This window comes from Ochotona curzoniae, unplaced genomic scaffold (genome assembly GCF_017591425.1).
Source record: "Ochotona curzoniae isolate NIBS_2020 unplaced genomic scaffold, NIBS_Ocur_1.0 scaffold_1852, whole genome shotgun sequence".
Lineage (NCBI taxonomy): Eukaryota > Metazoa > Chordata > Mammalia > Lagomorpha > Ochotonidae > Ochotona > Ochotona curzoniae.
In genome coordinates, this window is record NW_024467087.1 from 55,929,398 (window position 1) to 55,957,041 (window position 27,644).

Below are 27,644 nucleotides of genomic sequence, written 5' to 3' on the forward strand. Positions count from 1 at the left end.
AGAATTTAAATTCTTATCACTTCAGGAAATTTACTGTATATGTAACTGTACATGGAGAAAACAATGCTGTCTGCAGAAATGTTTGTTTTCACCCAGCAAATCACAAAGGATGTGAAAAAAAACCACATAAGGTCTCAGAAAACCACAAATTTCTTCATGAAACAGACTTTTGGAGATCACTGAAGCAGTGTCAAATACATAAAGGCCAAGAGCCTACAGCACTTCCATTATCGTGTTTAAGTCAGTAAACACCTATAGCCCAGATGATAAGTCTCTTGGGCCCCCTGCTTTATATCATTCATTTTATACCAAACTTTATACCAAAGCTGCGCTAACAGAAAGCAATTTCTTTCAAAAACATCTGAATTGGCTCCTAATACGTCTCCAGGCTTCCAGGTCATCTTTCTCTTCAAATCCTGCCCATTCCTTTACAAAAAAAACACATAGCCCATGTCACTACATTTCCCCCAAACCTTTGATAGCTGTTGGTAGTCTGTGTCCCCACAAGTGTGCTGGGCATCTAAGCCTTCATATCATGGCTTTAGGCTATCCCCCACCCCCAGTCTCCTTCCCAGCCTCTCCCCTCCACCAATGCTCTATTCAAGCCATACCAGTTGTTCCTGGAACACTTTTGCACTTTTCATTACTTTGTTGTCTTTGGAAAGGCTGTTTATTCTGTCTGAAATGTCCTCCACTTCTCATCTGCCTGAAAAACTCGTCAATAAACGCTCTGTTTAAATAGCATCACTACTGTTGTAGACTTCTCTGACCCCCCTCTCAGATTCTGAAAATAGACCCAGCTAATTCTGCAGGGGGCTAGGAATAAGCGCCCAGTCAAGCAACTTACCCCAGCAGCGACTGCGGCACTACGTGTTATGCATATTTTTCGAGCAGCAGTGGGAGGATGGGGCCCAGTGACCTTTAAGTCAAAAGATGCCATGGTTGGTTATCTTTCACACTGTGTACCCGTGTGTGCTGGGGGGAGGAGGTGAGCAAGGAGAGGGAGACAATAGGTGAGGGGGGGAGGGACAAAAAGAGACAAAAGAGGGACAAAGATCGGAGGGAAGTGAGTGGACGCAGAGCAGGGAGAGCGGATGGGCGGACCTGAAATTCTTAAGCTTTAGTTTTGCAGAGCTCCAGCCCAGCCAGCATCCAGCGGCACGGCGGAGGGATGGGGGTGGGGTGAGGGTGGGGATGGTTTGAGGGCAGAAGGGGGAGGGCCCGCACCCTCTCAGAAAGCGCCCAGCCTCGACTGCCTGAGGGATCACCTTCTGCTCCAACAAGGCCAGTTCCTCCTTGCGGTGATTCACGTCTATTGTGCCAGGCAGAGTGCACTGGGCCGCGCAGCCCCACAGGTGGGATCGGCCGGCGCGGGCCCCGCAGTTCCCGCCAGGCTAGGCAGTGGAGCGCCGCACAGCGCTCTTTCCCGCCTCCCAGTCACCGCCCAAGCAGTTCCGACCCAGCGCCAGCAGGCCTGCTCGGTCGATCCTCGAGCCGAAGATGCGGCGGGGTTGGAAGATGGCTCTAACCGGGGGGTTGCGGTGCTGCCGCCGGGTACTGTCCTGGGTGCCAGTGCTCGTTATTGTCCTCGTCGTGCTCTGGTCCTACTATGCCTACGTCTTTGAACTCTGCCTGGGTAAGTGGGGCTGGGCACCTAAGGTGGGGAAATTATGCTCCGGCATAATCGTCTGCCCTACCCTTCACACTGGTGTCCCCTGTGTTCTCAGCCCTCACTCTGCGGTTTTCCTTTCACTCCCTGAGGAGCTCCCCGTCCCCAGCGTCTGCCTTTTCACGTTATCTCCTGTGCTCGCCCACGAGGGTCCCGCCATGTCACAATCGCCCCCACCTACGGTTTCTTATTTCCTTGCCCTACCCACAATAGTTTCCTGGCTGTTCTCACTAGGACCCCCTTTTCTCAAACAAGGCAGCCACTCGCGTCTGTGCTTTGGGTCTGGTGGCCCCCCATCCCACCCAACTGAGAACACTACATACCCTGTCTCCTTCAACTGTTCACACTGCGAATCCCACCAATGCGCTTAACTAGGAGCCGCACCGTTTTTCCTGCTGCTAGAATCCCGCTAGGATTCTGCACTGGGGATTCCCTGCTAAAATCCTCAAATATTCTCTCTCTGCCTTATAAGCTTTCCTTCCCTCCTCCCAACACTGGGGTCTCTCACACTAACTCCAGTGTTTTATGTCCTTACCCACTTGAGACCCCTCAGGACACCTAGCTCTATCCCACTTGGCATCTCTCCAGTGCACGTAGTGGTAAGCCCTCTGTGCAGGCCTTTCCCATTTTCTCCTCTCTTAGGTGTGAGGAGCGATTTCAAGGTCTTCTCCCCTCACACTGGAGCTCCTGATTTTATCACACTGGGTCCCTCCAATCTCCTGCTTACCTGCTTTGAGGAGTATTCCATTCACTTCCATTAGAGGCTCCACTTTAACTGTCTGACACCTCATACTGGGACCCTGCTTTTGTTACCATTCTACCTTTGTCCCCTAGCTTCTCACACTACAGGTTCCTCTTTACTCTGCCCAAAACATTCCACAATCTCACTCATATCCCTTCAAAGGGCCACTACCTTGTAGTCATGATTCTTCCTGTTACCAGTTTTTGGGAGGCCCACTTCTCTCTTGCTATAGTGCTCTTCGGCTCTTTTCTGTACATCGGGCTCCTTATTATTATTCATTTCTCTTGCTTCCCTTTAGGATTGCATTTGTCCCGTGTCTTTTCAGACTAGGAAAACACCTTCCTTTCCCACTAGGATCTTGTATTTCCTACCTATTTTTCATGGGTAGTAAAATTTTCCAATGGTAGTATCACTTCCTGTTTCTTCTATTAAGACCACTCCATTTATAATTAAGTGTTCTTCAGTTGTAGTCTATGCTGTTATACCAAAGAGTGCCCCATCTTCTACTTTTTATAAAATTATTCCCATAGTCAATCAAGTGCTTGCAAATTCACAGTTTCACAATATTTCCTGGTACAAACCCCAAATCCCCCTCCCCCCATTTGGATTCCTACTGATTCTGTATCTTTAACAGTGTTGTAATGTTCTCATCTCCAAACAGTGTTTAATCTTATCTCCTTACAATACAGCTCCCACTTTTTCTCTCCAATGAAATCTCTTGTTGTACTTATCTTCTCACATTGAAGAGGCTCCATCTCCTCTGAAATTGCACTATTTTCTTAGCACTTCAATAGCATATTCCTAGTGCCAACCCCCTACCATGTTCCCTATTCATTTAGTGTGGGGTTCCAGCATAGTTCCAGTACCCTCACAGTAGGCCTTCTAATTACCTCCACTGGTTACTCCAAAGCCCCTCTGAGACCTTCATTTCTTCCTACCAGACTTCTCACGTTATGAATTGTACCTGAGGTTCAGATTTTTTCCAACTTCAGGACCTGACCCCACTTCCTTCTCATACATATGCTTTAAATTCTTTTTCCTCTTAAATCATGTTTTACTTATTTGAGAGAGAGGCAAGTCATAGCTCCCATCCCCTAGTTCACTGCCTAAAATGCCTGCAACAGCAGTGGCTCGGCCAGGATTAGAGCCAGGATCTGGGATGACAATCCAGGTTTCCAATGTAGGTGGCAGGAACCAAATTACTTGAACCATCACTACTACTTCCAAGGGTTTGCACTGGTGGGAAAGCTGGAGTCAAGAGTGGTGGCCAGAAGTCAAACCCAGACACTCATGTAAGATACAGGCATCTTAACTGATGGGCTCAATCCTCAACCTCCTTCCCTTACGTATTATACAAAGGAATAATCAATTCCCATGTAGATTGAGATGAACTATAGAGGCAAGAGATGACAGCTTCTTTCAATAGTTTAAATTTTCTTTGCTTCCTTCTTCAAGTTGTTATGGGTAATGAGAAGGAGCTCTTAATAATAAATTTCATTAGTTGACTCTTTAGGTGATAGGTTTACCTAGTTTTCATTTTAATTTTAATCTAGTATTAAGGTATGTTAGGCAGATATGTAATGACTTGGAAATTTTCCTCTTCTCAGACATCATCATTTTGACTTTTTTTTGAATAATTGAAAGGTCAAACATTCAATTCCATTATTATAAAATGGACATTTCTCCTAGGATCAGTGTCATATAGTAAGTACTATTAAACATACTTTGGAATTTTTCAGTACTTACATCAACTTTGCCACTTAAAAAAATATTAATGATAAAAATATTGATACTTATATAGTGCTTTTTCTGTACCAGATTTTAGGTGCTATACACATATTCACCCTCTTTTGACTTACTGATTCCTAACAATAACCATGCGAGACACATATCCCCTTTGTGAAGATGTGTAAACAGAAGCACAGATCAGAAAACTAGTATAAAGACCACATTAGAATCAGTGCAAATAATCTGTTTTCTATAAATTTTTGTTTAATTGCATACTATTAAAAACTGAAAGGTGAAGCTCAGGAGTTATTTGATATTCTTGCGAAGCATTGGCTACATGCCAGGCACTGTTTGCAAGTGACTAACACACACACACACACCTGTGCACACATATGCACACAAGGTGGACACATGATCATACACTTAATTATCATAGCAATCTTTATTGTGTGTTTATCTTTGTTTTCCTTTCATTTTTATTTTATGGTATAGTTTCATAGGCTCTAGGATTTCTCTTCCCTCTTGCCTAAATCCCCTCTCCCCACTAATTCCCCCTATATTATTATAATAGTATAGTCCTTCATAAACAGTCACAAGTCCATCATTCTGCTATTTTAAGTGTGTTCTGACATTGTAGGTAATGAAAATGGCAGAGAGTCAAGCTTAAGAGGTATATACGATCATTTTGCCCAGGTTGTAGGCAAGCAAACTGAGGTGCGTAGGTAGTTTTCCTAGGATCACAGAACTAGTATGTGACCAAAGAAATATATATTCAGACAGCATTTCTCCATTGCCCATACTGTGAACCACTGTACTAACACCCTGTCTCTTCTCTGCTAACACAGAGGTCAAAAATTGTGCCTTGCAGGCCATATGTAGCCTATAGATCTATTTTATTTGTCCCATACATGCTTTCTTAACATTTTGCCCCACTTACGTTATTCAAAAATCAGGAAAATAAAGCAGCCTTGACTTCTAGTTCTGGCTTCACTCTCCCAATCCACAGTCTTCATTTACAGTCTTAGTTAATAAGCAACCTTCATTTTAAAAAGGTTAATTCAAATTTCCTAAGGTCTAACAGCTAGTAAATAGTAGAGAACTACAAGTCAAAGATGCCTGATACCAAAACTATTGCTATTCTAGTACAACCAGATCAGCAGATTTGAATTTCAATAAAACTCAAAACATAATGCCATGAACCTAACTTTTTTTTCCCTTGGGGATCATACTAGGTGTCCTTCTCCTTAATATCACATAGAGATGACCAAAAATGATATTTTTGTCCTATAATTATTAGAGTTTGACTTCTTCCAGTTTGTATTCAGGAGGCCTGGAGCAAGTTAACATCAATTTCAGTCGCCTTATGGCTGTCTTGCTGATATGGCTGTCCATTCATACCACAAATGCTGGCTTAATACCTATGTGCCAAGGATTGCTGCTGTGAGGCTTAAATCATATGGTATACAAGAAATTCATAAATCACTGCTCTCTGTACATTGCAAGAGCTTATTAAACCAATTTGTTATCACTATTATTAATATGGATGTAAAAATTCTGTTTACTCAAGAAAATAAGCTTGGACATTCAGAGAAATAGGGAAATAACAATATCCATTTTATTGGGGTAAATTTTGTACAACATAAAATAACTTTAAAATTGTTTACTTCAGTATCCTTCAGTACATACACAATGTTGTGCAACCATCAACTCTATGCGATTCCAAAAACATTTCCATCACCACAAAAGGAAACCTCACAGGCATTGAACAGTCATGCCCTCCTCTTCCTCCTCCCCCAACACCCCCAGCTCCCTTGCTACCAACTATCAATCTGCATCTGTCTCTGTGTAGTATTCACCTATTGTGGATGTTTCATATTAATAGAGTCATGTAATAGGTATCCTTTTGTGTTTGGCTCCTTTCATTTAACATTAATGTTTCTGAGGTTCATTCCCATTGTAGCATCTTATAATTTGTTCCTCCTTATGGCTGAATACTCTTCTATTTATGTGTCGTAATTTCTTTATCCATTCAATCTGATGATGGACATTTGGGCAATTTCTATTTTTTCTTTATTCTGAATGTTGCTGTTAAGAACACTCAAGTGCAAGTATTTGGAAATCCATTTTCAATTCTTTTTGAGTATGTACCATAAAGCAGGATGGGAATTATTGGGCTGTGTGCTACCTCCAAGCTTCATTTTTTTTTTTTTTGAGGAATGTCAGCCATTTTCCACAGTGACTGCACCATTTTACATATTTGTCAGCAATGTAAAAGTTTCAGTTTCTTCATATGCTCACCAACTCTATCTTTCAGTTTATTTTATTGTAGCCACATTAAGGGGTACAAAGTGGTCACTCATTGTGATTTTGATTTGCGTTTCCTTAATGAATAAAGTTATACTTGCTGGCCATTTCTTATCTCCATAGAACAAATGTCTATTCAAGCCAATGCCTGTTTTTTAGTTGAAGCTTTTTTTGGTTGGGTTGTTTTTTTGTTGTTGTTGAATTGTAATGTTTATATGTTCCCAGTACTTCATCCTTAAGATAATTTATTTGTAAATATTTTCTCCTAGTCCATGTGTTGTTTTTTTTACTTGCCTTTTTCCTTAAAAAAAAAAAAAGATTGGTTTGTTTATTTGAAAGGAGAGAGAGAGAGAAAAAAAAAAAAGAAAGAGAGAGAGAGAACTTCCAAGTTACTGGTTCACTCCCCAAATGGCTGTAACAACTAGGACTAGCCTAGTCTAAAGCTAGGAGCCAAGAGCTTCCTCTGAGTCTCCCACATAGGTTCAGGGACCCAAGTGCTTTGGCCGTCTTCTGCTACTTTCCCAATGATCCAGCATTAACAGTGAGCTGGATAAGAAATGGAACAGTTGAACTGGCACCCCTATGCGATGCCAGCATCACAGGCAAGGCCATAACTCTGACCACTCACTTTCTTGTTATCACTTTATGTACAAAGTTTTTAATCTGATAAAATTCTATTTATCTACTTTTGTTACCTACGCGTTTAATGCTATTTCTAAGAATTCATTGCCAAATTCAATGCCTTGAAGATTTACTCTTGTGTGTTCTTGTATGAGTTTTGTTAGCTTAGCTTTTACATTTAGATCTTTGATCCATTCTAAATTAATGCTTGTTCAACTTCATTCATTTGCATAGGGCTATCTTGTTGTCCTAGCACCATTTATAGAAGAAACTATTCTTTCTCTCATTGAATAATCTTGATATAACTGTCAAAAATCAGTTGACCACAGGTGTATGCATTTATTTCTGGACTCAGTTTTGTATGAGTGATGTATTTGTCTATTTTTCTACCAGCTCCACACTGGGTTGATTACTGTATTTTGGCAATAAACTTTGAAATCAAAATCTGTGAATGTCTCCAGCATTATTTTACTAGATTGTTACTAGACTATTCAGAGTCCCTTACAATTTCCTATGCATTGTAGGTTCAGCTTTTTCAGTTCTGCAGAAATCATAGCTGAGATGGTGCAAGGATTACACTGAATCTGTATTTTGTTTTGAAGAGAATTGCCTTCTTAGCAGTATCCATGAAAATGGGATGTGTTTTCATTTACTTGGGTCTCTGAAGACTTTCAACAGTGTTTTGTGATTTTAAGCATACAAACCTTACACTTTCTTAGATAAATTTATTCCTAGCTATTTTACCCTTTTTCCTCTTTTGAAAAGATTTATTTGTTATTTCGAAAGCAGAGTGACTGCGAGACAGGGAGAGACCAACACAGACAGATAGAGATAACTTTCACTTCTTGGTTCACTCCCCAAGTGACTACAACAACCAGGGCTAGGCCAGGTCAAAGCTGGGAGCTTGGTGCTCCTTTCCAGTCTCCTAGAAATCCAAGTGCTTGGATCAACATCTACTGTGTCCCAGACACAATAGCAGAAAGGTGAATCAAAAGAATGGAGTGATAGGGATTTGAACCAAGGACTCCTATATAGGATGTATCATTACAAGAGGCAGCAAAACCTACTGCACTAGAACATTTGCTCCTATTTCACTCTTTTCATATTATTGTAAATGAAATTATTTACTAGATTTTTTAAAAAATAATTGCTCATTGCTAGTATATAGACATAGAACTGATTTGGGATATTTGAACTTGTATTCTATAACTTCACTGAATTTACTCTTTAGCTGTTTTTTGTGAATTCTTTAGACATGTGGTCATGTCATTTGCCAATAAATATACTTCTTTCCCATTTGTATGCCTTTGTTTCTTTTCTTGCCTGATTACATTTGCGTGCTTCCAGTACAACAGTGAATAGAAGTAGTGAAAATGGATCCTGGTCTTGCTCATGATCATACAAAGTTTTCAGACTCTTAGTATTAAGTATACTTTTAGCTATGGGTTTCTCATAAGTGCCTTTTATCAGCTTGAGGAGGTTTACTTGCATACAAGTTTCTTGAGGTGTTTTGTCATTAAAATATGTAGAATATTGTTCAGTGCTTTTACAACATCATTTGCAGTAGGGGCTCTGCTTGTTCCTTTATTCTATTGTGGTATATTATCTGAATAATGTTTGTGTGTTGAGCCATCCTTTGGTTTTTTTGATAAATACCACTTGATCAAAATGTATAATCCTTTAAAATTTCCTAGCATTTGCTTGAGGAGTTTTACTTCTATATTCTTTTTGTATTATTACTTTTTAATTTTTAATTTTGCTGTACAATTCCATAGGGTCTGGGATTTCTGCCCCGCATCCCCAAATCCCAAAACCTGACTAATTTAAGTGTGCCCCAACATTGCTGGTACAGACAAAGTCAGGCAGTCCAGCATCCCGTTGTCTAGATATGTCCAACAGTTTCATTGGGAATCCATCTTTGATTGGATGTAGGGATGCATATTGCATTGTATCTTCACATCTGGATATGGTAGTCTATTACGCCATCACTATACATTCCCTTAAATGAAAAATCATGAAACAAAGTCAACAACAGGTATGACATTAAATAAAAGAAAAATTATAGCACAATGGAGTTGAAAAAGCATGCCAGTGAATAGCCAACGCATGGGTAACAAAAAGAAAACACAAAGGCCTCAGCTAAAATGATGCCACCATGTGGTCTATGAGCCATTGATGAATTTGACAAGAGAAAAGAAACTATTTGGAAGAAATGAAAATGTAATGGAACACATCAAGAGATACTTGTATGTGGCTTTTAAAAATTATTTATATTTTTTTCAATTATTTGAAAGAGACTGAAACAGATCTTTCATCTGCTAGTTCATGACTTAGATGCCTGTGACAGCAAGGGTTAAGCTAGGCCAAACAGGAGCCAGGAATTTTCACATGAATATCAAGAACTCAAATATTTGAGCTATCACCGCTGATGGCTAGTGTATGCATTAGTAGGAAGCTGGGATCTGAAACTTTGAACCTAGATTCTCTGATAGGGGATGCAGGCATCACAAGCAGCATTTAAGTACTGCACTAAAGTCCTGGCTTTAGCTTTTATTTTTTGTGCTGACTGGCTTAAGTATCAGAATAATAGTACCTGCCTCATAGAATGAGTTAGGAAACATGACTTTTTTTTAAAAAAAAATTTTTTTTGTTTGAAAGGCAGAGTTACAGAGAGAGCGAGGATAAAGAGAGAGATCTTCATTCTCTGGTTTACTTCTCAAGTGGCTGGAGCCAGACCAGGTCAAAACCAGGAACTAGGAATTCCATCCCAGTCTTGCACATGTGTTCCAAGGGCCCAAGTGCTTGAACCATTTTCTGCTCCTTTCCCAGGTATATTATTAGGGAGCGGCATCAGAAACAGAGCAGCTCTGGGACTTAAAATTGGGATGTCAAAGTTGGAATCTCAAGCAGGAGCTTAACTTACAATACCACAACACTGATCCCATTAATCCTTTTATTTGCATTATTATTATTATTGGTATTAATATTTTCCATGATACATCTTTGTAGGCATAAGAATTCTTCCCTCCCGAATCCCCTTTCTTGGTCCCCCTTTTTCTCTCCTGCTATTTTCCTCCATAGTCCTTTAGTAACAGTTACAAGTTGAACTTTACACTATTTAAATGTTTCATGGCATTGTAGGTATAGGCAAAGGTTCATCTAGCATCATACTAAAGCATATTTAACAGTTTCATTGGGAGTCCTCCTTTTACTAGAGAGTAGAGGTGCATACTGCAATGTATCTTCACTTTCCAGTATGCTGGTCTCCATTATATAGTATCTCTATGAGAATATATGCAAATACTCGATTATCTATGTATCCATTTATTTTGTACTTTGTATGATGGCTATCTGATATCAGAGAGAATATTTAAATTTTTACTAGAATTCAACATTGAAGTCATGCAGTGCTGATTGTCTTTGTTGGAAGGTGTTTTGCTCTTGTTTTTTAAATCCCAGTTCCTTTCTGGAAAAATAGAATATAGAAATAGAAAAGTAGAAATTTTCTGTTTCTAATTACCTTACTTGGTATTGGTAGCTTGTACATTTCTCAATATTTGCTCACTTTTTTCAGACTCTCCACGTGTTTCCGTGTAATGTTCCTGGCAGTCCCTTATGCTTTGTGTATTCCTGTGAAGAAAAGGAGAGCAAGTACAAATAAGATTGTAAATGAAGGAGAAGCTCTTTTTGATTTCCTATTCCAGTTTTGATTATTTCCTTTATTCTACTAACTTTGTACCTAATTTGTTTTTTTCTTATTCTAGTTTTTTTTTTTTTTGAAATGCAAAGTTAGGTTCTTTGAGATCTGTCTGTTTACATTGTAGTCCCTTATTGTTACCAACTTCTCTCTTAGTTCTTTTGCTATATCTCACAGATGTTGGTACACTGTGCTTTCATTTTTACTAGTAGAATCTACTAGTATTGGCCTTTGTTGGGAGTTTTTTTTTTTTTTTCAATTACTGATCCAATCTTTCACTTGTGAAGCATTTGTTCAGATGTATTTTTATTTTATTTTATTGTGATAATACCACAACATAAGATCTATCATTGAAAACATTTTTAAGTATATAATACATTATTGCTGATTATACATACATAAGCTTACATCACATCAGCACAGTTCATTCCTCACTCAGCCCATTTATACTACATGTTTGTAACATTTTTGAGTCAGTTTAAATAGACTGGTGTTTTTCTAGAAACATTCTATCTAGGTTATCTAATTGTTGGCATACAATTGTTCCTAGTATTCTATTATATTTCTATTTCTGCAAGTTCTCTACTTTGATTCCTGATTTTAATAATTTGAACCTTCTCTCTTTTTTGCTTATTTTCTGTAGTTGACTATTTATCAAATTATACGTCTTTTTAATGTTCCTAGCCTCTCGTTTCATTGATTCTGTTGTTTTCATGCCCTTGTTTTGTTTTTAGCCATTCTAATCTTTGTTCTGTCCTTCCTTTTACTATAATTAAATTTAGTTTGCTCTTCTATTTTAGTTACCCAAGGTATCAATTTAAAGCATTGATTCGTAATTTTTGTTTTTGTTTTTTATATAGGCAGTTAGAGCTGTAAATACGTACTTTTACCACATTTCATAGAATTTGGTATGTTTTAATTTTTATTTGTCCCAAAATATTTTTTGATTATTTTGGTCTGTAATTTATTTTTTTGATCCACTGTTTAAGAATTTATTATTAGGGCCCAGCACTGTAACCTAGTGGCTGGATCCTCACCTTGCATCCACTGGGATCGTGTAAGCTCCAGTTCATGTCTGGCTGCTCTAGCTTCCCATCCAGCTTCCTGATTATGACATGGGAAGGCAATGGAGGATGCCCAAAGCTTTGGGACCCTACACCCACATGGGAGACCCAGAGGAGACTTCTGGCTCCTGGCTTTGGATCGGCTCAACTCTGGCCATTGCAACCACTTGAGGAATGAGCCAGTGGACAGAAGATCTTTCTCTATCTTCTAGAGATTTAAAACATTTTTATTTTTTATTTAGGATTTTATTTATTTATATTAGAAAAGCAGAAAAATAGAGGAGAGACAGAAAGATCTTTTCCAATAAAAAATTATTTTAATTTATTATTAGGACCCAGCATTGTGCACATTAAGCCGCCATCTGTGACACCCAAAGATTCCATAAGAGTGCTGCTCCACTTACAATCCAGTTCTCTATTGTGGTGCTTTGGAAAGCAGCACAAGATCGCTAGGTACTTGAGCTCCTGCCACCCAAATGGACAAACCTGGTCATGCTTCTGACTCCTGGCTTCAGCCTGGTCTAGTCTTATTCATTGCAGTTGTTTGGGGAGTGAACCAGGTAATGGAAGATCTCTCTTTAAAAAAAATTTATTTTTATTGCAAGGACAGATTTACAGAAAGCAGGATACACACAGAAAAACTCTTCCCTACTCTGATTCACTCCCCAAATGGCCACAATGGCTGGAGTGGAACTGATCCAAAGTCAGGAGCCAGGAGCTTTTTCTGGGTTTCCCAGGTGGGTTCAGGATCCCAAGGTTTTGGGCCATCCTCTGCTGCCCTGAGAGCTGGATGGGAAGTTGAGCAGCTGGGAAATGCACCTGCATCCATATGTGATTCTGGTGCTTGAAGGTGGATGGTTATCCAGTTGAACCATCATACTGGGCCCAAGATCCTTTATGTTGCCCCCTCTTTTCTGTGTAACTCTGCCTTCCAAATAAACCTTTTTAAAAAGTTTATTATTTAATTTTGCCATGTTTATATCATTTTGTAGTTTTCATTGTGTTCTTGAGTTCTAGTTTTATTCTATGTAATCATGTGAAATATTTTGTATAGCTTCATTCTTTTAGATTTATCAAGACATCTTTCATGGCTTATCATATGATCTGTGCTAGATAACATTCTGCACACCTGAGAGAATGATTATTCTACTGTTCTGTTGAATGTTTTACACGTCTGACTGGTTTAATACTCTATATTGATGTTCAAGTCTCTATTTTCTTATTGATCTTCTGTCTAGTTTTTCCATCCATAGTTTGAGTATTGGGGAGTCAAATTTTTAATGTAATATTGTCTGTGCCTCCTTCAATTACATCAATGTTTGCTTCCCATGTTTGGGCAGATTCTGTTATGTAATTGCCTCTAATTGTTACTTCTTTTTGATGGATTAGCATTTTTATCAATGTATAATATCCTTCATACTCTTAACAATTTTTGAGTAAAAGTGTTTTTCTTATATTAGTAGAGCAAGTCTTGCTTTCTTTTGTTTACTAGCATGAATATCTTTTCCTGTTTTCCAGATATAATCTATTCATGCATTTGGATACTCTTATATGGTTTGATCCCCCTTTTTATATATTCTGCTAATGCCCATCTTTCTTCTGGTGATCATAATACATTTATACATAAAGTAATTAGTAATAAGGAAGGCCCACACAAGAATGGTTCACTTTTTACAGTTGAGGGACTTAGATGGTCACGTAATCACCCAGAGTCCATTGTTTACCTTCCTGTATTATTATTCTATGAACTTTGACAGGTATATAATGGTATCAATCTACCATCATGTTCTCACAAGGAATGTTCTTGCTATATGTGTTAATCCTTCCTTTCTCCCTAATTCTGAATATCACTTACTTTTTTATCTATAGTTTTGCATTTTCTAGAATGTCATATAGTTGAGATCATATAGTATATAATATAGCCTTTTCATAATTTTTTCCACTTGATAAGATGCATTAAAGATTCCGGTGTGTGCTTTCATGCCTTAATAGGTCAGCCTGGGCTAATATTCAACTGCTTGGGTATACCACACCTTATCTGTTCATCTACTAAAAGAAATCTTAGTTTTGTCAGTTACATCTTTGTTTTTTGGGGAAAAAAGTTACTAAAACATCTCTTTGTGTGTTTCTGTGTAGACAGAAACTAAACAGTTTTGGGTAAATACCAAGAAATGTGATTACTGATGTAAATTGCAAGAGTAAATTTAGTTTTGTATGAGATCAGCAGACAGCTTTCTAAAGTGTCTGAACCTGTGAATGAGAGTTCTATCTTCCCAACCCATTTTCCCCATCCTTTCCAGACTCTTGTAATCCTAATTTCTATTTCTGATTTAAGGTTTCTGATGATGAGAAATTATAATCCTGGTTTCCTTAGTTTTTCCACAGATTCCTGTAGTTCTGGAAGCTGATTTAACACAGCTGACTTGGAGTCTTATATGTTTAGTGCCTCGGCTTCCGCAAGGACAATTTGTATTCATTTCTTTTTTGTTTGTTTGTTTATAACTAGACATTTTGAATATTATAATGTGGCAACTCTGGAAATCAGAGTCTCTCCTATCCTGGGATTTTGTTTTTGGTGTGAGTTGTTGTAGTTGCTATAATAAATAGAAGGTGTTATAATAAATAGAAAAGAAGAAAATGTATAATTTCCCGGTCTTCATGTATTGGCTTTTTGTTGAGTAATCCTTGACCCCTTACTCATACTGTTTGTGGCTGTATGTTAGCCTTTACTGTATAGTACTTAAAGGCCAATAATATAGGAGAAAGATTATGGTCATTTGTGCCTTTTTCCTTTTTTAAAATTTTTGTATTGATTTTTATTTCTTTTCTTTTTAAAATTATTTTGACAATCTTGACATAATTAGGGTAAAAAGGTTCAAGCGCTACAGGAAGATGGGTAAGACAATTAGTTCTGTATTGTTTCCTTAATATATCTGATGTAAAAGGGGATTTTAAGGGAGAGGCCACACCCAGTCTCCCACCCACCCCAGGTCCCAGATGTGGGGCATGCTCCAAGGGTCTTGCTCAAGTGGTTCTGATAATTCAACAGTTCTGAATTGCTGCCACTCTCACCACTCCAAACACGATGCGGTTGTTGGAGATTCCACTGATTGACATAGTCTATCATAGCATCTCCGTTTGCCCAGTATTTTCATTGCCAACATATAGCTGAGGTGGTTGATTGACTTTTTCTGTCCTCTATCATTTGATGGTTAGCAGTCTCAGAACGCTAACCATTTTGGGCTTTTTCAGAGCATGTACCCCATCTTGGCTGTGCGCATGCATTTCTTGGTTCTGTGATACACATAGTAGTATTTAAATGCCTTTGTTTCCCTACCTGTATCCTTTGTTCACCTCTGCCTTACCAACATTTTTGGTGTATCTTGCCAAGATCCGTCTCTTGCTCAAGGCTAGTGCAATCAATGCTTGCACCTTAAAGTAGTTCTGACCAAAACTACACAGGACACAACTCTGGCACTGAGAATACTCTGAGTCAGACAAAATACAGGGAAACTTTTTGTTTGTTTGTTTGTTGTTTTTTGAGGAAGCCACAAGACATTCAAGTCCCACAACCACAACCGTCTGAGAATAAGGTTCAGATTGCTCCCTCTGGCATTAAAACCTTCAGCTGGAGTGTGAGCTGCTATTCTCACAGCCCCTGATAATCTGGGATGTTGAGGATGGTAGGCAACTAATTTATAATGTTATGACATTATCTTTCTACAAAGAAGCAGTTCCATTTTCTAACATGTATTCCCTTTGATTGTTGGAATTTTTTTACAAGATTGCATTGCTCTACAAAAATTAATTCTACTGAATTTTTTGCCAACTCATTTAATTTCTTTTGGAGAATTATGGAACTCTAGACTTCTGATGGTTCCATTTGGAGATTCAAAACTACAAAAATCTAGGAAATAGTTTTACTCAAAATGAAGTTCTTTAAGGAAAACCATAAGAAATGAAAATTGATAAGACAAGAAGAAATCCATGAACATTTTAACATTTTCTGGAAACCAAGTTTCTACATAACTAAAAGCTATCCCTTCAAGCCTTGATGAATCATGATATTATCACATCTAAAATGGCCTTATATGCCATCCATATGTCAAACAACTGTGTATCACATGTAATTAGTAAGATGCCATACCAAACTTATAAAATAACTCCAATTGTTCTTTTTTTAAGATTTATTTTTACTGCAAAGTCAGGTATATAGAGGAGGAGAGACAGAGAGAAAGATCTTCCGTTCATTGATTCACTCCTCCAAACAGTCACAATGGCCGGTGCTGCACCAGTCCGAAGCCAGGAGCCAAGAGCCTCATCCGGGTCTCCCAGGGTGGATGTAGGGTTCCAAGAGTTTGGTCCATCCTCGACTGCTTTTCCAGGCCACAAGCAGGGAGCTAGATGGGAAGCAGGGGTGCTGGGATTAGAACCTTTGCCAATTTGGGATCCTGGTGCATGCAAGGTGAGGACTTTAGTTGCTAGGCTACTGCACTGAGCACTGCAATGATTCTTACACATAGCAGATCATCAGAATCAACTGTTGAGCTTTAAAAATAGTTCTGTTGGGACCAGCACAATGGCTCACTGGCTAAATCCTTATCTTGCATGCACCGGGATCCGATTGGTTTGTGTCCTGCCTGCTCCACTTCCCGTCTAGCTCCCTGCATGTGAATTGAGAAAGTAGTGGGGAATGGTCCAAAACTTTGGGATCCTGTACCTGTCTGAGAAACCAAGAGGAAGCTCCTGGCTCCTGGCTTCAGATCAACTCAGCTGTGGCCTTTGTAGCCACTTGAGGAGTGAAACAGCAGACAGAGGATCTTTTTCTTTGTCTCTCCTTCTCTCTGTGAATCTGACTTTCCAATAAAAATAATCTTTAAAAAATAGTGTTTATTAACAATTTATGAGTGAAATGTTTCAATATGTATGTTAAATGTATATTGATCAGATCAGTGTAATCAACATTATTGACATTATTTTATAATTAGAATCGTGAGGTTTCAACTTCTACTTGCTCATAAAATCTTTCTTAAGATTTATTTATTTTTATTTGATATGCAGAGGTATACAGAGAGAAGGAGAGACAGAAAGATATTCCATCCACTGATTCACTCCCTAAGTAGCCACAACAGCCAGAGCTGAGCCGATCCAAAGCCAGGAGCTAGGAGATTCTTCCCAGTCTCCCAAGTGGGTACAGGGTCACAAGGCCTTGGGCCATCCTCTACTGCTTTCCCAGGCCACAAGCAGGGAGCTGGATAGGAAGTGGAGCAGCCTGGGTACAAACTGGCACCCTTATGTGATCCCGGCTCATGCAAGGTGAGGATTTAGCCACTAGGGTACTGCATCAGACCTGCTCATAAAATATGTTTTAGTATGTTATGAACTATAGTCACCCCATTATGCTCTGATACAGTAGAAACTTAACTCCCTTCCATCTCAGCTGACTTGGTACCCATTATCCAAACTTTGTGTATTCCTTGCTAACCTCACAACTTCTAGTAATTTACATTCCATGTTCAGGTTGAGCTTTTCCTTTTAGCTTTCACATAGGAAGTTGAACACTCAGGATTTATTTTTATGTGTCTGTCTTATATGATTTAACATGATATCCTCCATTTCAGTCTATTTTACTGCAGATGACAGAATTGTGTTCTTTTTATTACTGAATAAAATTATATATATATGCATATATATATATATATATGCATTTTCTGTACCCATTCTTCTGATAATAAACTCCTTTGTACTGCAGTAAACATGGTAAAGCAAGTATCTCTTTGAAAAAATCATTTCAAGTCTTTTAGATATATATCCCATAGTAGGCTTGCTGGACCATTTGGCAGTTCTATTTGTAGGTTTTTTGTTTGTTTTGTTTTAAGGAATCTTCATTCTCTTTTCTATAATAGTTGTAACTTACATTCCCAACTGCAGTGTATAAGAGTTTCCCTTTCTTCACTTCTTCACCAGCATTTGTTACTTTGTCTTTTTAGTAATAGTCATCCTAACAGAGGTGATGTGATTTTTTTATTGTTATTTGCATTTTGCTAATAACCAATGATTTTGAGCATTTTCTTATATATTTGTTGGCCATTTATATTTTTTGTTTTGGGAAATATCTCTGTAGGCCCTTTTTCCATTTCTTAACAGGATTCGTTATTTTTTAGTTGTTGAGTGTTTTAGTTCCTTATGTATTCTTTTAGCATATTAATCTGTTTAAAATAAGAATGGAAATTAAGGTTTCTTGCTTTGATATTGAAAAATAATGTAAAACCATTATATAGAACTTCTTGAATCCATAACTTTAAAAATCATGCTTTTTAATTCTAAACTTATTATAAACCCTACTATCAATAAACAATGAACACTTCCAAGAAAAATGATAAAATAATTAGAAATAATTAACTGCTTATGATATTATCAGGCACTCAAGCTTATATGTATTTTATCTGTTAACCTGTATAACAAATAACTGTCCTCACTATAGATGAGGAAACTGATGCAAGTAACAATTAAATCACTTGTTTAAGGTCACAAAACAAATCAGTATCAGAGCCAGAATGTGAATACACCCAAAAGTACATGCAGTATATCGCTGTAAACTCTCTTAATCTGTTATCAAAGAGAGCTTCATGTTCTACATGAGCATACATCTCACTTCATTCTTAATATTGCAAATTTCCAGATTTCTTAAGTTCTTTTGAAGTAGTCTAACTCAGTAATTACAAGTCACATATGTCTGTTAAAGACCTAAAACCTGTTATCTGAGTTGAGATGTTCTAGAAGCATAAAACACAGAGAAGCTTTAAACAAAACCTAGTGTAAAAAAGAATATAAAATATTTTAATAATTTTCATATAACATGTTGAAGATATATTATAGGTTTGTTAAATACATTATATTGTTTAAATGAGTTTCATTTAGTATTTATTAAACTTTTAAAAATGTTCCTACTAGAAAATTTAAACTACCTGGCTCATATTATGTTTCCATTTTACAGTGCTGCTCAAGAATATCTTCCATACCCTTATTACCACTTTTGTTGACTATACTGATCTAACACCGATTAGGTGTATTCTACCCATAGTCTTCTGTGACCCCTACGCTGGGGATTGACTGCAAGGGAGTCATGAGATATGTTTTGGTTTTTAAACACGAGTTGCTGTGATGAAAAAGCATTCCACATATTTTCCATGAATTGCTCTGTATCTAGGTGCAAAGAATCAGTAAATAGTTGAGAGAAAAGAGGAGACATGGTGCAAAGAGCTATTTGATGATAACTCCAGTCATTTCACTCTTCAGTAGTGAACTGAAATTTGAAGAGTGCAAGTGTGTAATGACATGTATCACACATCACTCTAGATTCATGCATGGCAAATTACCCGTGCAATGGCTAAATGTATACTTACCCAAGAGATTCATGATAAAGGAATCATTTTGCTAAAATTTAGAATGATTTGTAACATTTTCATTTTAAATATAACTGAGCTATTTTAGCCTCTTCCTCTAATAGGGCACAAGGCAATATTAGAAACATAAAAGGAATGCAGAATTATACAGTTAAGTGGCACAATCTTTTAGAATGAAGGTCTTTTTTTTCCCCTTCAGAAGTATGTTACTTCCAACAGAAATTTTAGAAAAATATTTTTTCCTTAGATTTATTGCCTCTTTATAGAATTTCAGAGGTAAAAATCTTTAAAAACGAAGTCACTGCTAAAATGTTGTCTGAATATTCTCTACAACATTTCCACTCATAATGGGAAAGTCACTCCTTCTGGATGCGGCCAAAAATCGTCATCATTAGATGCTGATGACTGTCAGCACCATCACTGAGTTAAATATGTTAGCCTGCAGCTTATACATTGATTCTATCTCTGGTCTTGAGACATATAAACGAATCCTAGTTACAAATGAGTTTTGCAGTTACTTAAAGATAACTTTTCCTCACTTGTAAAATTCACTCATCGTAACAACTTCAATATAGGTGATCTCCCTACCTTAGTATTGTGATAAGTGGCCAAGCAAATGAGAGTTAAGACTTTCACTTCTTCTTTAGATGTTCCTGTTCAGGGGTTTTGGGCCTTGGAGTTGGTACAAAAGCAGCTCCCTGCAGTGTGGCGGCTGTAGGGAGTGCCTCAGCCAGGCCAGACTCAATGCTGGGGACTCAGGCTAAAGCCACTGCCAAATGGCAATGACTGAGTCCTAGGCTTCCTCCAGGCCCAAGAGAGCCCTTTCCTCAGGGTAAGTATACCATGAGGGAAACTTGGGAACCATATTAAAGTCCTAGCTCTACTCTGCTGTTAACATCTTGCAAGAGGGAGTGTTTGGGAGGGGTTCGGGCCTTGGGGTTGGGGCAAAAGCAGCTGTAGGGGTGCCCCAGCCAGGCTGGACCCAATGCTGGGGACTCAGGACAAAGTCACTGCGAAGAGGCAGTGACTGAATCCTAGGATCTGGGCAACTAGTGCACCAAGTGATGCCAGGCTCTGCCTTCTGGCCACCTGGCGTTGAACTCTGGGGATTTTAGGATATGTAATTACTGCCTAGAGACATCCAGGGATAAGGCGAGTGTTAGTGTAGGTGAGAGATGAATTCTGGGTGATTCCTAGTAATGAGGTCACGAAACTTTCTGGCAAGTGTGGGGACTGAGACCTGATGGTTTGGAGGGGAGAGTCCATAAGATCTATTTGGGCCAGACTGATTCACCAACCCACGTGGGAGTCCTGAGATGGACTGTTAGCATAGAGCATCACTGACTGCCACACACCAGTCCACACCAAAGCTACGGCTGGGGGCCTGTCTGGCAGGGCTAGGTACCAGTACCTGACCGAGTGGAGGAAGAGGGGATGGGTCACACTTGGCAGGGTCAGGACACTAACCAACATGCAAGAGAACCAGATCCAGGGGTAGAATCACTGGGGGAAGTGTGGGCCCAACCCTGTGGAAATACAAGTCCCGTTGGTTAGCTCACGAGTTGGGGTGGTGATGGGCTAAGCTAGATGTGACCATGGAACCTGCCATCACTTATGGGTAAAGGAACCAACAACAGTCTGGCAGGTCAAGGCAGCAGCACATCAAAGTGCGCCCTAAAATAGGATGTGGGGTGTGCCAAAGTGCACCTGGAAGAGCGTAGACTGGGCAGGGTCGAGCAAACCTTAACTCACAAGGAAGAACAGAAATCAAGACGGAGCACAGGTCATGCCAAACTGGGCTCTTACACCGACTGGTCTGCATGAGCCAGGGACACTAGGCCATAGCATTGATGGCAAAGGCCAAGAAAGGTGAGAGGCTAAGCCAACTGGGTCTGAGCAACCACTGGCATGCACATAGTCTAGGGCTGGGAATAGACTCAGTTTGGGAGCTGTGAGAGTACACCCTTGCTGGGTTGGGGTTTCCACAGGAGAGGGCAGGGGCTGGAGTTGGGGCTGTGCTCTGGTCTGGATATGGCTGCAATCTTCCTTGGCACAAATGTGGACTGGGGCTAGGTGCAATGGGCCATGCTAGATGCCAACACCATCTGGTACTCTGGGGGACCAGAGTAGATGTAAGACAGACTAGGCTAGGTTTCTGCCCCTACTGACCCATATGTGATGTCTGGGTATGGACGAGCCTTAGCTGGGCTGAAACATCCAACATCAAAAACTGGAATGGATTGAAGGCCAGCAACGGGGGCTGGCCCATGGAACCACCAGTACGTGCAAGATCTGGCATTGGGAGAGGTTCTGATGGAGGAGCTTGGGAAACTCCTCTGTCAGGATGCAGTCCCTACAGGTGAGCGCAAGAACCACAGTAGAGAGAAGCCCAGAACAGGCCAGGGAAAGGTACCCACCAATATACTTTTGGCCTAGTTAGGGGGCAGACCAGGCCGAACCAATTCACTTCACCCACTGGTGAATATGAGCACCAGAATAGAGTGTGGGTCAGGCCAGGTATGGTCGCGACACAAACTAGTGCACATTATGGAATGTCAAGGTGAGATGAGTTGTAGCAGATGTGGTCGCAGTGCCCAACCAGCACACGTGAGAACCAGGGAGGGAGGGCACAAAGCTGCCAGGGGGAATGTGAGCTCCCCTGCTGGACAACCACTCCCACTGGAGAGTGTGAGTTGGGATTGAGGCGGGCCAAACCAGGCAGGGCTACAATACCTGTGGGCCTCATGTGAGCTAGATCAGGGAAAAGCCAGGCTGGGCTGACTGTTTCGACTGGTACAAACAGAAATTAAGATGGGTGAGGGTTGGTTGGCTTTGCTGGAGCATCAGCTGGCAGTGGTGGCTTAATCTGTCAAGTTAAACCCCAGAGCCCCCTGGAGAGTGCATAATCCGGGAGAGAAAGTGGTCTAGGAGGCAAATAGTGGGCACCTCTCTCTTGGGTTACTACTCCCACTGGAGAGCATGAAAACCAGGACAGGGGCAGGGACGGCTAGACAGAAAGGTACCCAACAGAATGTGTGTGGGCTGGATAGTAAGGTTGGTTGGGTTGAATTAGACTTCAATGTCCATTGACATGTATGAGAGCTAAATGGGATGTGGGACAGACTGGACTAGTCTGCCACACATACTGGCAGGCATGGGAACCAGAGTAGGGGCAGGCTTGGTGGGGTTATGGCGAGTCACCTCAACTAAGCTTCAGCTCCCACTGGTTTGTGTGAGGACCGAGTATGAAGTGGGCAGGATCAGGTTGGACTGCAGCATCAATTTGTTCGCGTGGAAGACAGGGCTGGAAACAGAAATAACCCAGCAATTGCAGTGACCAGCATGTGCTTAAGCTGATTGGGGCGACAGACTGTGCCAGACCCTGTACTGGCAAGCACACACAAGAATCAGGTCTGGGATCACCTCAGATGAAGTTTCTTTGGAGACCCCTCCAATTGAACTGCTCATATCAGAACCCCAACCATGAAGAGTCTATGTCAGGCAGTGGATTCTGAATAGATTTCATTGCACTTGGAGTGGCGAGATTGGCAACAATTCAGAACTGTTGAACTATCAAAACTGCTTGAGCAGGACCGTCAGAGCATGCCTCACATTGGGAACTTGGGATGGGTGGGAGGCTGGGTGGGGTTTTTCCCTTTGTTCTTCCCCTGACCCCAGATACAGGGGAAAAAAGTAGTGTGGAAACAATGGCATTACATACTTTCTTGTGGCCCTTGACCCTTTGTACCCTAATCAATTAAGTAAGATTATTAAAAAAAATAAAGAAGTTAGTCTTCAGGCAATGTATCAAATACTCCTTATTAAGTGACTGTCCAGCAATTTATCAACTACCCTCTATTAAGAATAGTTCCCAAACAACTCTGCTCTCCTTTAGTTCATTTAAAAGAAATATTACTCCAGTTCATGGCTTAATGAAACTTATACTGTCATGAAATATTGTGTGTGTGAAATCACAAAGGCAGGGCTAAATTGCTGCCTGTATTTCTGGCATCCTGGCTTCACCCCCGATCCAACTCCTTGCTAATGCACCTGGGAAAGCAACAGAGAATGATCTAAGTACTTGGCACCCTACACCCAAGTGGGAAACCAAGATGAAGCTCCTCATTTCTAATTTTGATCTAGCTCAGCCCTGGCAGTTGCGGCCATTTGGGCAGTGAGCCACCAAATGGAGGATCTCTCCTCTGTCTCTCCCTGTCTCTTTCTGTAATTCTTGCTTTTAAATAAATTAAAAAATATATATATAGCTTTATAAATAAAATTTAAAAAATCATTAAGTCTCAGGTTGATCCACCAAAGCTTCTTGTTTATACTTCCATTTGTATTGTCAAGATAGAATAGCTGCCTTTTCCAGGCATTCTTAATCAGGAATCTTTATCTGCAGCAAAATCCAAGGACTTGGTATTAGTCTTCCAGGCAGGTTTATTAGAAGAAAAAAAAAAAAAGAAAACAATATCTAGTCAATTTAAAAAAAAAAAAGCAGGCTTAAGTCACTTTATTTTTCTTGTATAAAACCTTAAGTTTTAGGCAATGCTGGAGTATGGGTCCTGAACACAGACACTGTGGTTTGTTTACAAGATGAAATCCTGAGAGTTGCAGAGTTGCACAACATGGTCTCTTTCAAGAGATTGGGGGTCAGATAGATGCAGATCTTGGGGATAGCAGCATGGGTGGCCTTGGCAATGTTTTCTAGGTGGCACTGCAGCACCCCTGGCTGAGGTGTGGACATCGTCAATGCCAGCTGCCAGCAGCAGCTTCTTGGTGACAGGAGCTAGCATGATACCAATGACTTTGGGTACCAGGGACAAGGCATACCAGCATAGAGCCACTGAGCATAGTCATTTTGCAAAATACAATGTGAGGTTTGCCCATCTTGTTCCTTCCCTTCCCCCCAGTAACCTCACCACACAAACACAATGGAGAGCTTGGCCAGGATGACTGTCCCTTGGATGACAGTGGCTACCTCCTTAGAGCACTTCATACCCAGGCTAACCTGGCCATCGTAATCACCAGTGGCAATAAATGCCTTGAGCCTGGTCTGCTGGCCAGTATGTGTGGACTTTTACACTGGTGTAATCTTCAAAACCTCTTCCTTGGGGGATGCTCTCAAAGGAAAGTCAATGATCTCCAACTCCTTGATAGGTAGGGAGGAGAAAGATATCTCCTGTAGTAGGGACTTGATCTCCAGGTTCTGGACTAAGTACAGCTTTGTGACAGGGCTCACTCCTTGTTCTCCTGGCCTCTGCAAACTCAGTGGCTTCTGTCTGGGCCTTGCCCCAAGCCTGACTACTGTCCTAGATGTCACTGCCAAGGCAGTCAAGGATGTCGAGGAAGCCACCACAACCTCCCATTTCCATTCTTCACATCCTTCCATGCCTCCTGTTGCACTGGCATCACCCATCATTTAGAGCTCTCTGAGAAATGATAGTTGGTCGGATTTTTAGCCAAAGATGTAATGATTTTAACCAAGTCCATTCAAATGGCTATTAAAGGAAGGATTTTTTAGATCTCACCAAAAATATACCAGCAGTCAAGGAAAAGGTAAAGTATAAATGATGGACCTGAAGAAATAGCCGCTTAGAAGATAGTCTTATTCTCTGTATTTTCTTCTCAATTTTTTCTGATACTTAATTGTTGATCACTGGATAAGAAAACCAACGTAACAGCTTTTCAGCATTAGGAGCCATGTCTGGTAACTTCTGTTTACATGGCATGCAATGCAAGTACACACAGATGATAGTGGTGAGTAAAGACACATACGCTTCACTTTGAACAGATTCCACTTAACAAAAGCTTTACACCTACACACGTATAGCACACGGGGGCAGTTCAAAAAGTTCTTGGAAAACAATTTTTATTTTATTTTATTGCAAAAACCTGAAATCCATGAATTTTTTCATATACATTTTCCATTAATTTTTTGAATGTTCTTTGTATGCATGAATTAAAAACATTTTTGCAACACACATGCATGTACATTTATACGTATATGGTGCATAATATATATTGCAGTTAGCCAGCAAAAAATGATTGGGAGAGGCAGACCTGAGTACATTGACAAAGCCCTAGAGAATGGCATCTAGCCCCAACTAACCTCTAAGTCCTCTAAGATAAATTGTCTGATACTATTCATACCAGTCCAATTTTATATTTCTATACAATAAAATAAGCCAGATAACTGTAAAGGTCATTTCCAGTTCTGATGCTCTGTGAGATGAGATCTTTTTATTCATCAAGTACTTGCCCTTTTCTAGATCCTTTGCTAAGCAGCATGTGTATTCATTAACTCAATTTTCAGTAACCTTGAGATGAAGATACTGTTAGGAAAGTTAAAGAAGATACCCAGGATCACAAAATAGTGCAACTGAGCTTCTAACCCAGTCCGACTTCAGAGCTGGCATGTAATATTGACACTGTCCACATATACAAGAGAAGCTTAATGTTTAATGGCATCCTGCAAAGAATACTTTAGGAAAGTAAATAATCATCTCTGAATTCTTACTATTATGTTATATCCTTGAGTGTTTCCACTTGTTGAATTATTTTTAAATGGGTTCAAATCTCCATTTGTTGAATTAACAGCAATGCTTAATTACTGAAGAAAAATAGGTATTGATGGAATTTAGTCATTCTTGCATTCCTTCCTATTAGGAAGTGATATCCTTAAGCACGATTGTATAAATTATTCAAAATGATTATGTGGAAAAATTAGTTAATATATTTTTAAATCTCTTTCTCTTCACAGTGACTGTTTTGAGCCCAGCAGAAAAAGGTAAGAGGATATTGTAAACTGTATACTTAGCTAAGTGGAAAGTTTAGAATAACAGTTTTTAGGAGCCTTACCCAAAGATGAAGCAGAACATAATTTCAGTGGCTCCTTCGAGTACAGGACAGAGATGGGAAATTACCAGAATTTAAGATAGAAAAGGTGAGTACTCTGCCAAAATGATGCAGGTTCTCTTTGCTACTCTAAGCACCTGGCCTTTGTGCTCAGTCCATCTGTATCACAGGTTTGGAGGAAGGGCCCCACAGCGGAATTTAATAGTTAAATCCTTCACCATCATAGTCCCAGCGTGTTTACTGATCTCCTCACCATTCCTCACCACCATCTTTGGCATAACCTACAGTTTATATCTAACTTTCTAAAGAGGTCGAGATATTTTCCATTTTAAAGAGTCAAAGTAGGACATGAGTCCTAAAAATCCTTTAGCTTTATTTTGTTTTATTGATAATAGCCATGGTTATGTGTGCAACCTCTTTAGCATTTTTCATCCTCACTTCATGCAAATTGATTGCTGTAATTCATAAACCTGTCTAGCATTCATAATATGCCATTCTGAAACTCCGGTTTGTTACCACTCAACAGAGGCATTGGCTGCGAGGAAATCGAGTAGAGTGACCTGAGAGCACAGTAATTAAAAGTATGGGTTTGGGAGCCAAACTCTCTGAATTCAAATACTGGCTCTTTTGCTTCCTGGTGAATTATTTTATATCCTCATGCTCATGTGTAGAATAGAAAGAATACTACCTACTTCATTGTTATGAATAATGTGTTAATGCATATAAATCACTCAATACAGATGTAAACACATCACATCCTGATGAGTTATAACATTACAACTAGCCTTTAAGTTGTCTTTTATTCTCATACATGGTTTTTAGTGTATGGAGACCATCTTTTATTTTACTCTGTGTATAACTTTTTTTTTTTTAAGATTTACTTTATTTTTATTGCAAAGTCAGATATACAGAGAGAAGGGGAAGCAGAGACAGAGAGGAAGATCTTCCATCTGATGATTTACTCCCCAAGTGACTGCAATGACCGGAGCTGAGCCGATCCGAAGCCAGGAGCCAGGAGCTTCCTCCAGGTCTCCCACGTGGATGCAGGATCCCAAGGCTTTGGGCCATCCTCGACTGCTTTCCCAGGCCACAAGCAGGGAGCTGGATGGGAAGTGGAGCTGTCAGGATTAGAACCAGCGCCCATATGAGATCCCGGAGTATTCAAGGCGAGGACTTGCGCCAGGCCCAACGTCTTTAGAAAATCATAAATATATATTGCCACAAAAACTTGCAAAATAAGGTGGGTGGAGACTTAGATGACACTCCATCACAATAAGAATAATGGCAAAAATATCATTTTATTTTTGGAAACTACAATTTATTGTGCCAGGTATCCTGCTAAATATTACACATAGATTGTGTCTTTCACTATTTGCATTAACACAGTGCTGTAGATACTCTTGTGTCCATCTTCTAAAGAAACCGAAACTTAGGTTAATTAGTCTATGCTAGGTTATCTAGGTGGTAAGTGTTTGATTCAAACTCATGCCTTGCATACTCTCAAGCAAACTTGCAGGGTTTTTTTGTAAGATTTATTTATATTTATTGGAAAATC

At 39.7% G+C, this 27,644-nt stretch overlaps 1 protein-coding gene, 1 long non-coding RNA gene and 1 pseudogene across 2 annotated transcripts in view; 1 reads left to right on the forward strand and 2 right to left on the reverse strand.

Moving 5' to 3' along the window:
• The window catches only part of LOC121169174, a 55,767-nt gene extending 54,272 nt beyond the window's left edge, over positions 1 to 1,495 (reverse strand). Inside the window, exons 1-2 of the long non-coding RNA XR_005885822.1 lie at positions 1,269 to 1,495; positions 848 to 919 (exon numbers count right to left, since the gene is read on the reverse strand). This is a non-coding gene — a long non-coding RNA (uncharacterized LOC121169174). The remainder of the gene's footprint in view (positions 1 to 847; positions 920 to 1,268) is intronic.
• Positions 1,477 to 27,644, forward strand: part of ZDHHC15 (zinc finger DHHC-type palmitoyltransferase 15) — a 97,493-nt gene continuing 71,325 nt past the window's right edge. The window contains exons 1-2 of the mRNA XM_040999639.1: positions 1,477 to 1,636; positions 25,995 to 26,021. Of these exons, the coding sequence (XP_040855573.1) occupies positions 1,501 to 1,636; positions 25,995 to 26,021 (163 nt within the window). The 5' untranslated portion in view covers positions 1,477 to 1,500. The remainder of the gene's footprint in view (positions 1,637 to 25,994; positions 26,022 to 27,644) is intronic.
• Positions 19,492 to 24,650, reverse strand: LOC121169434 (annotated as a pseudogene).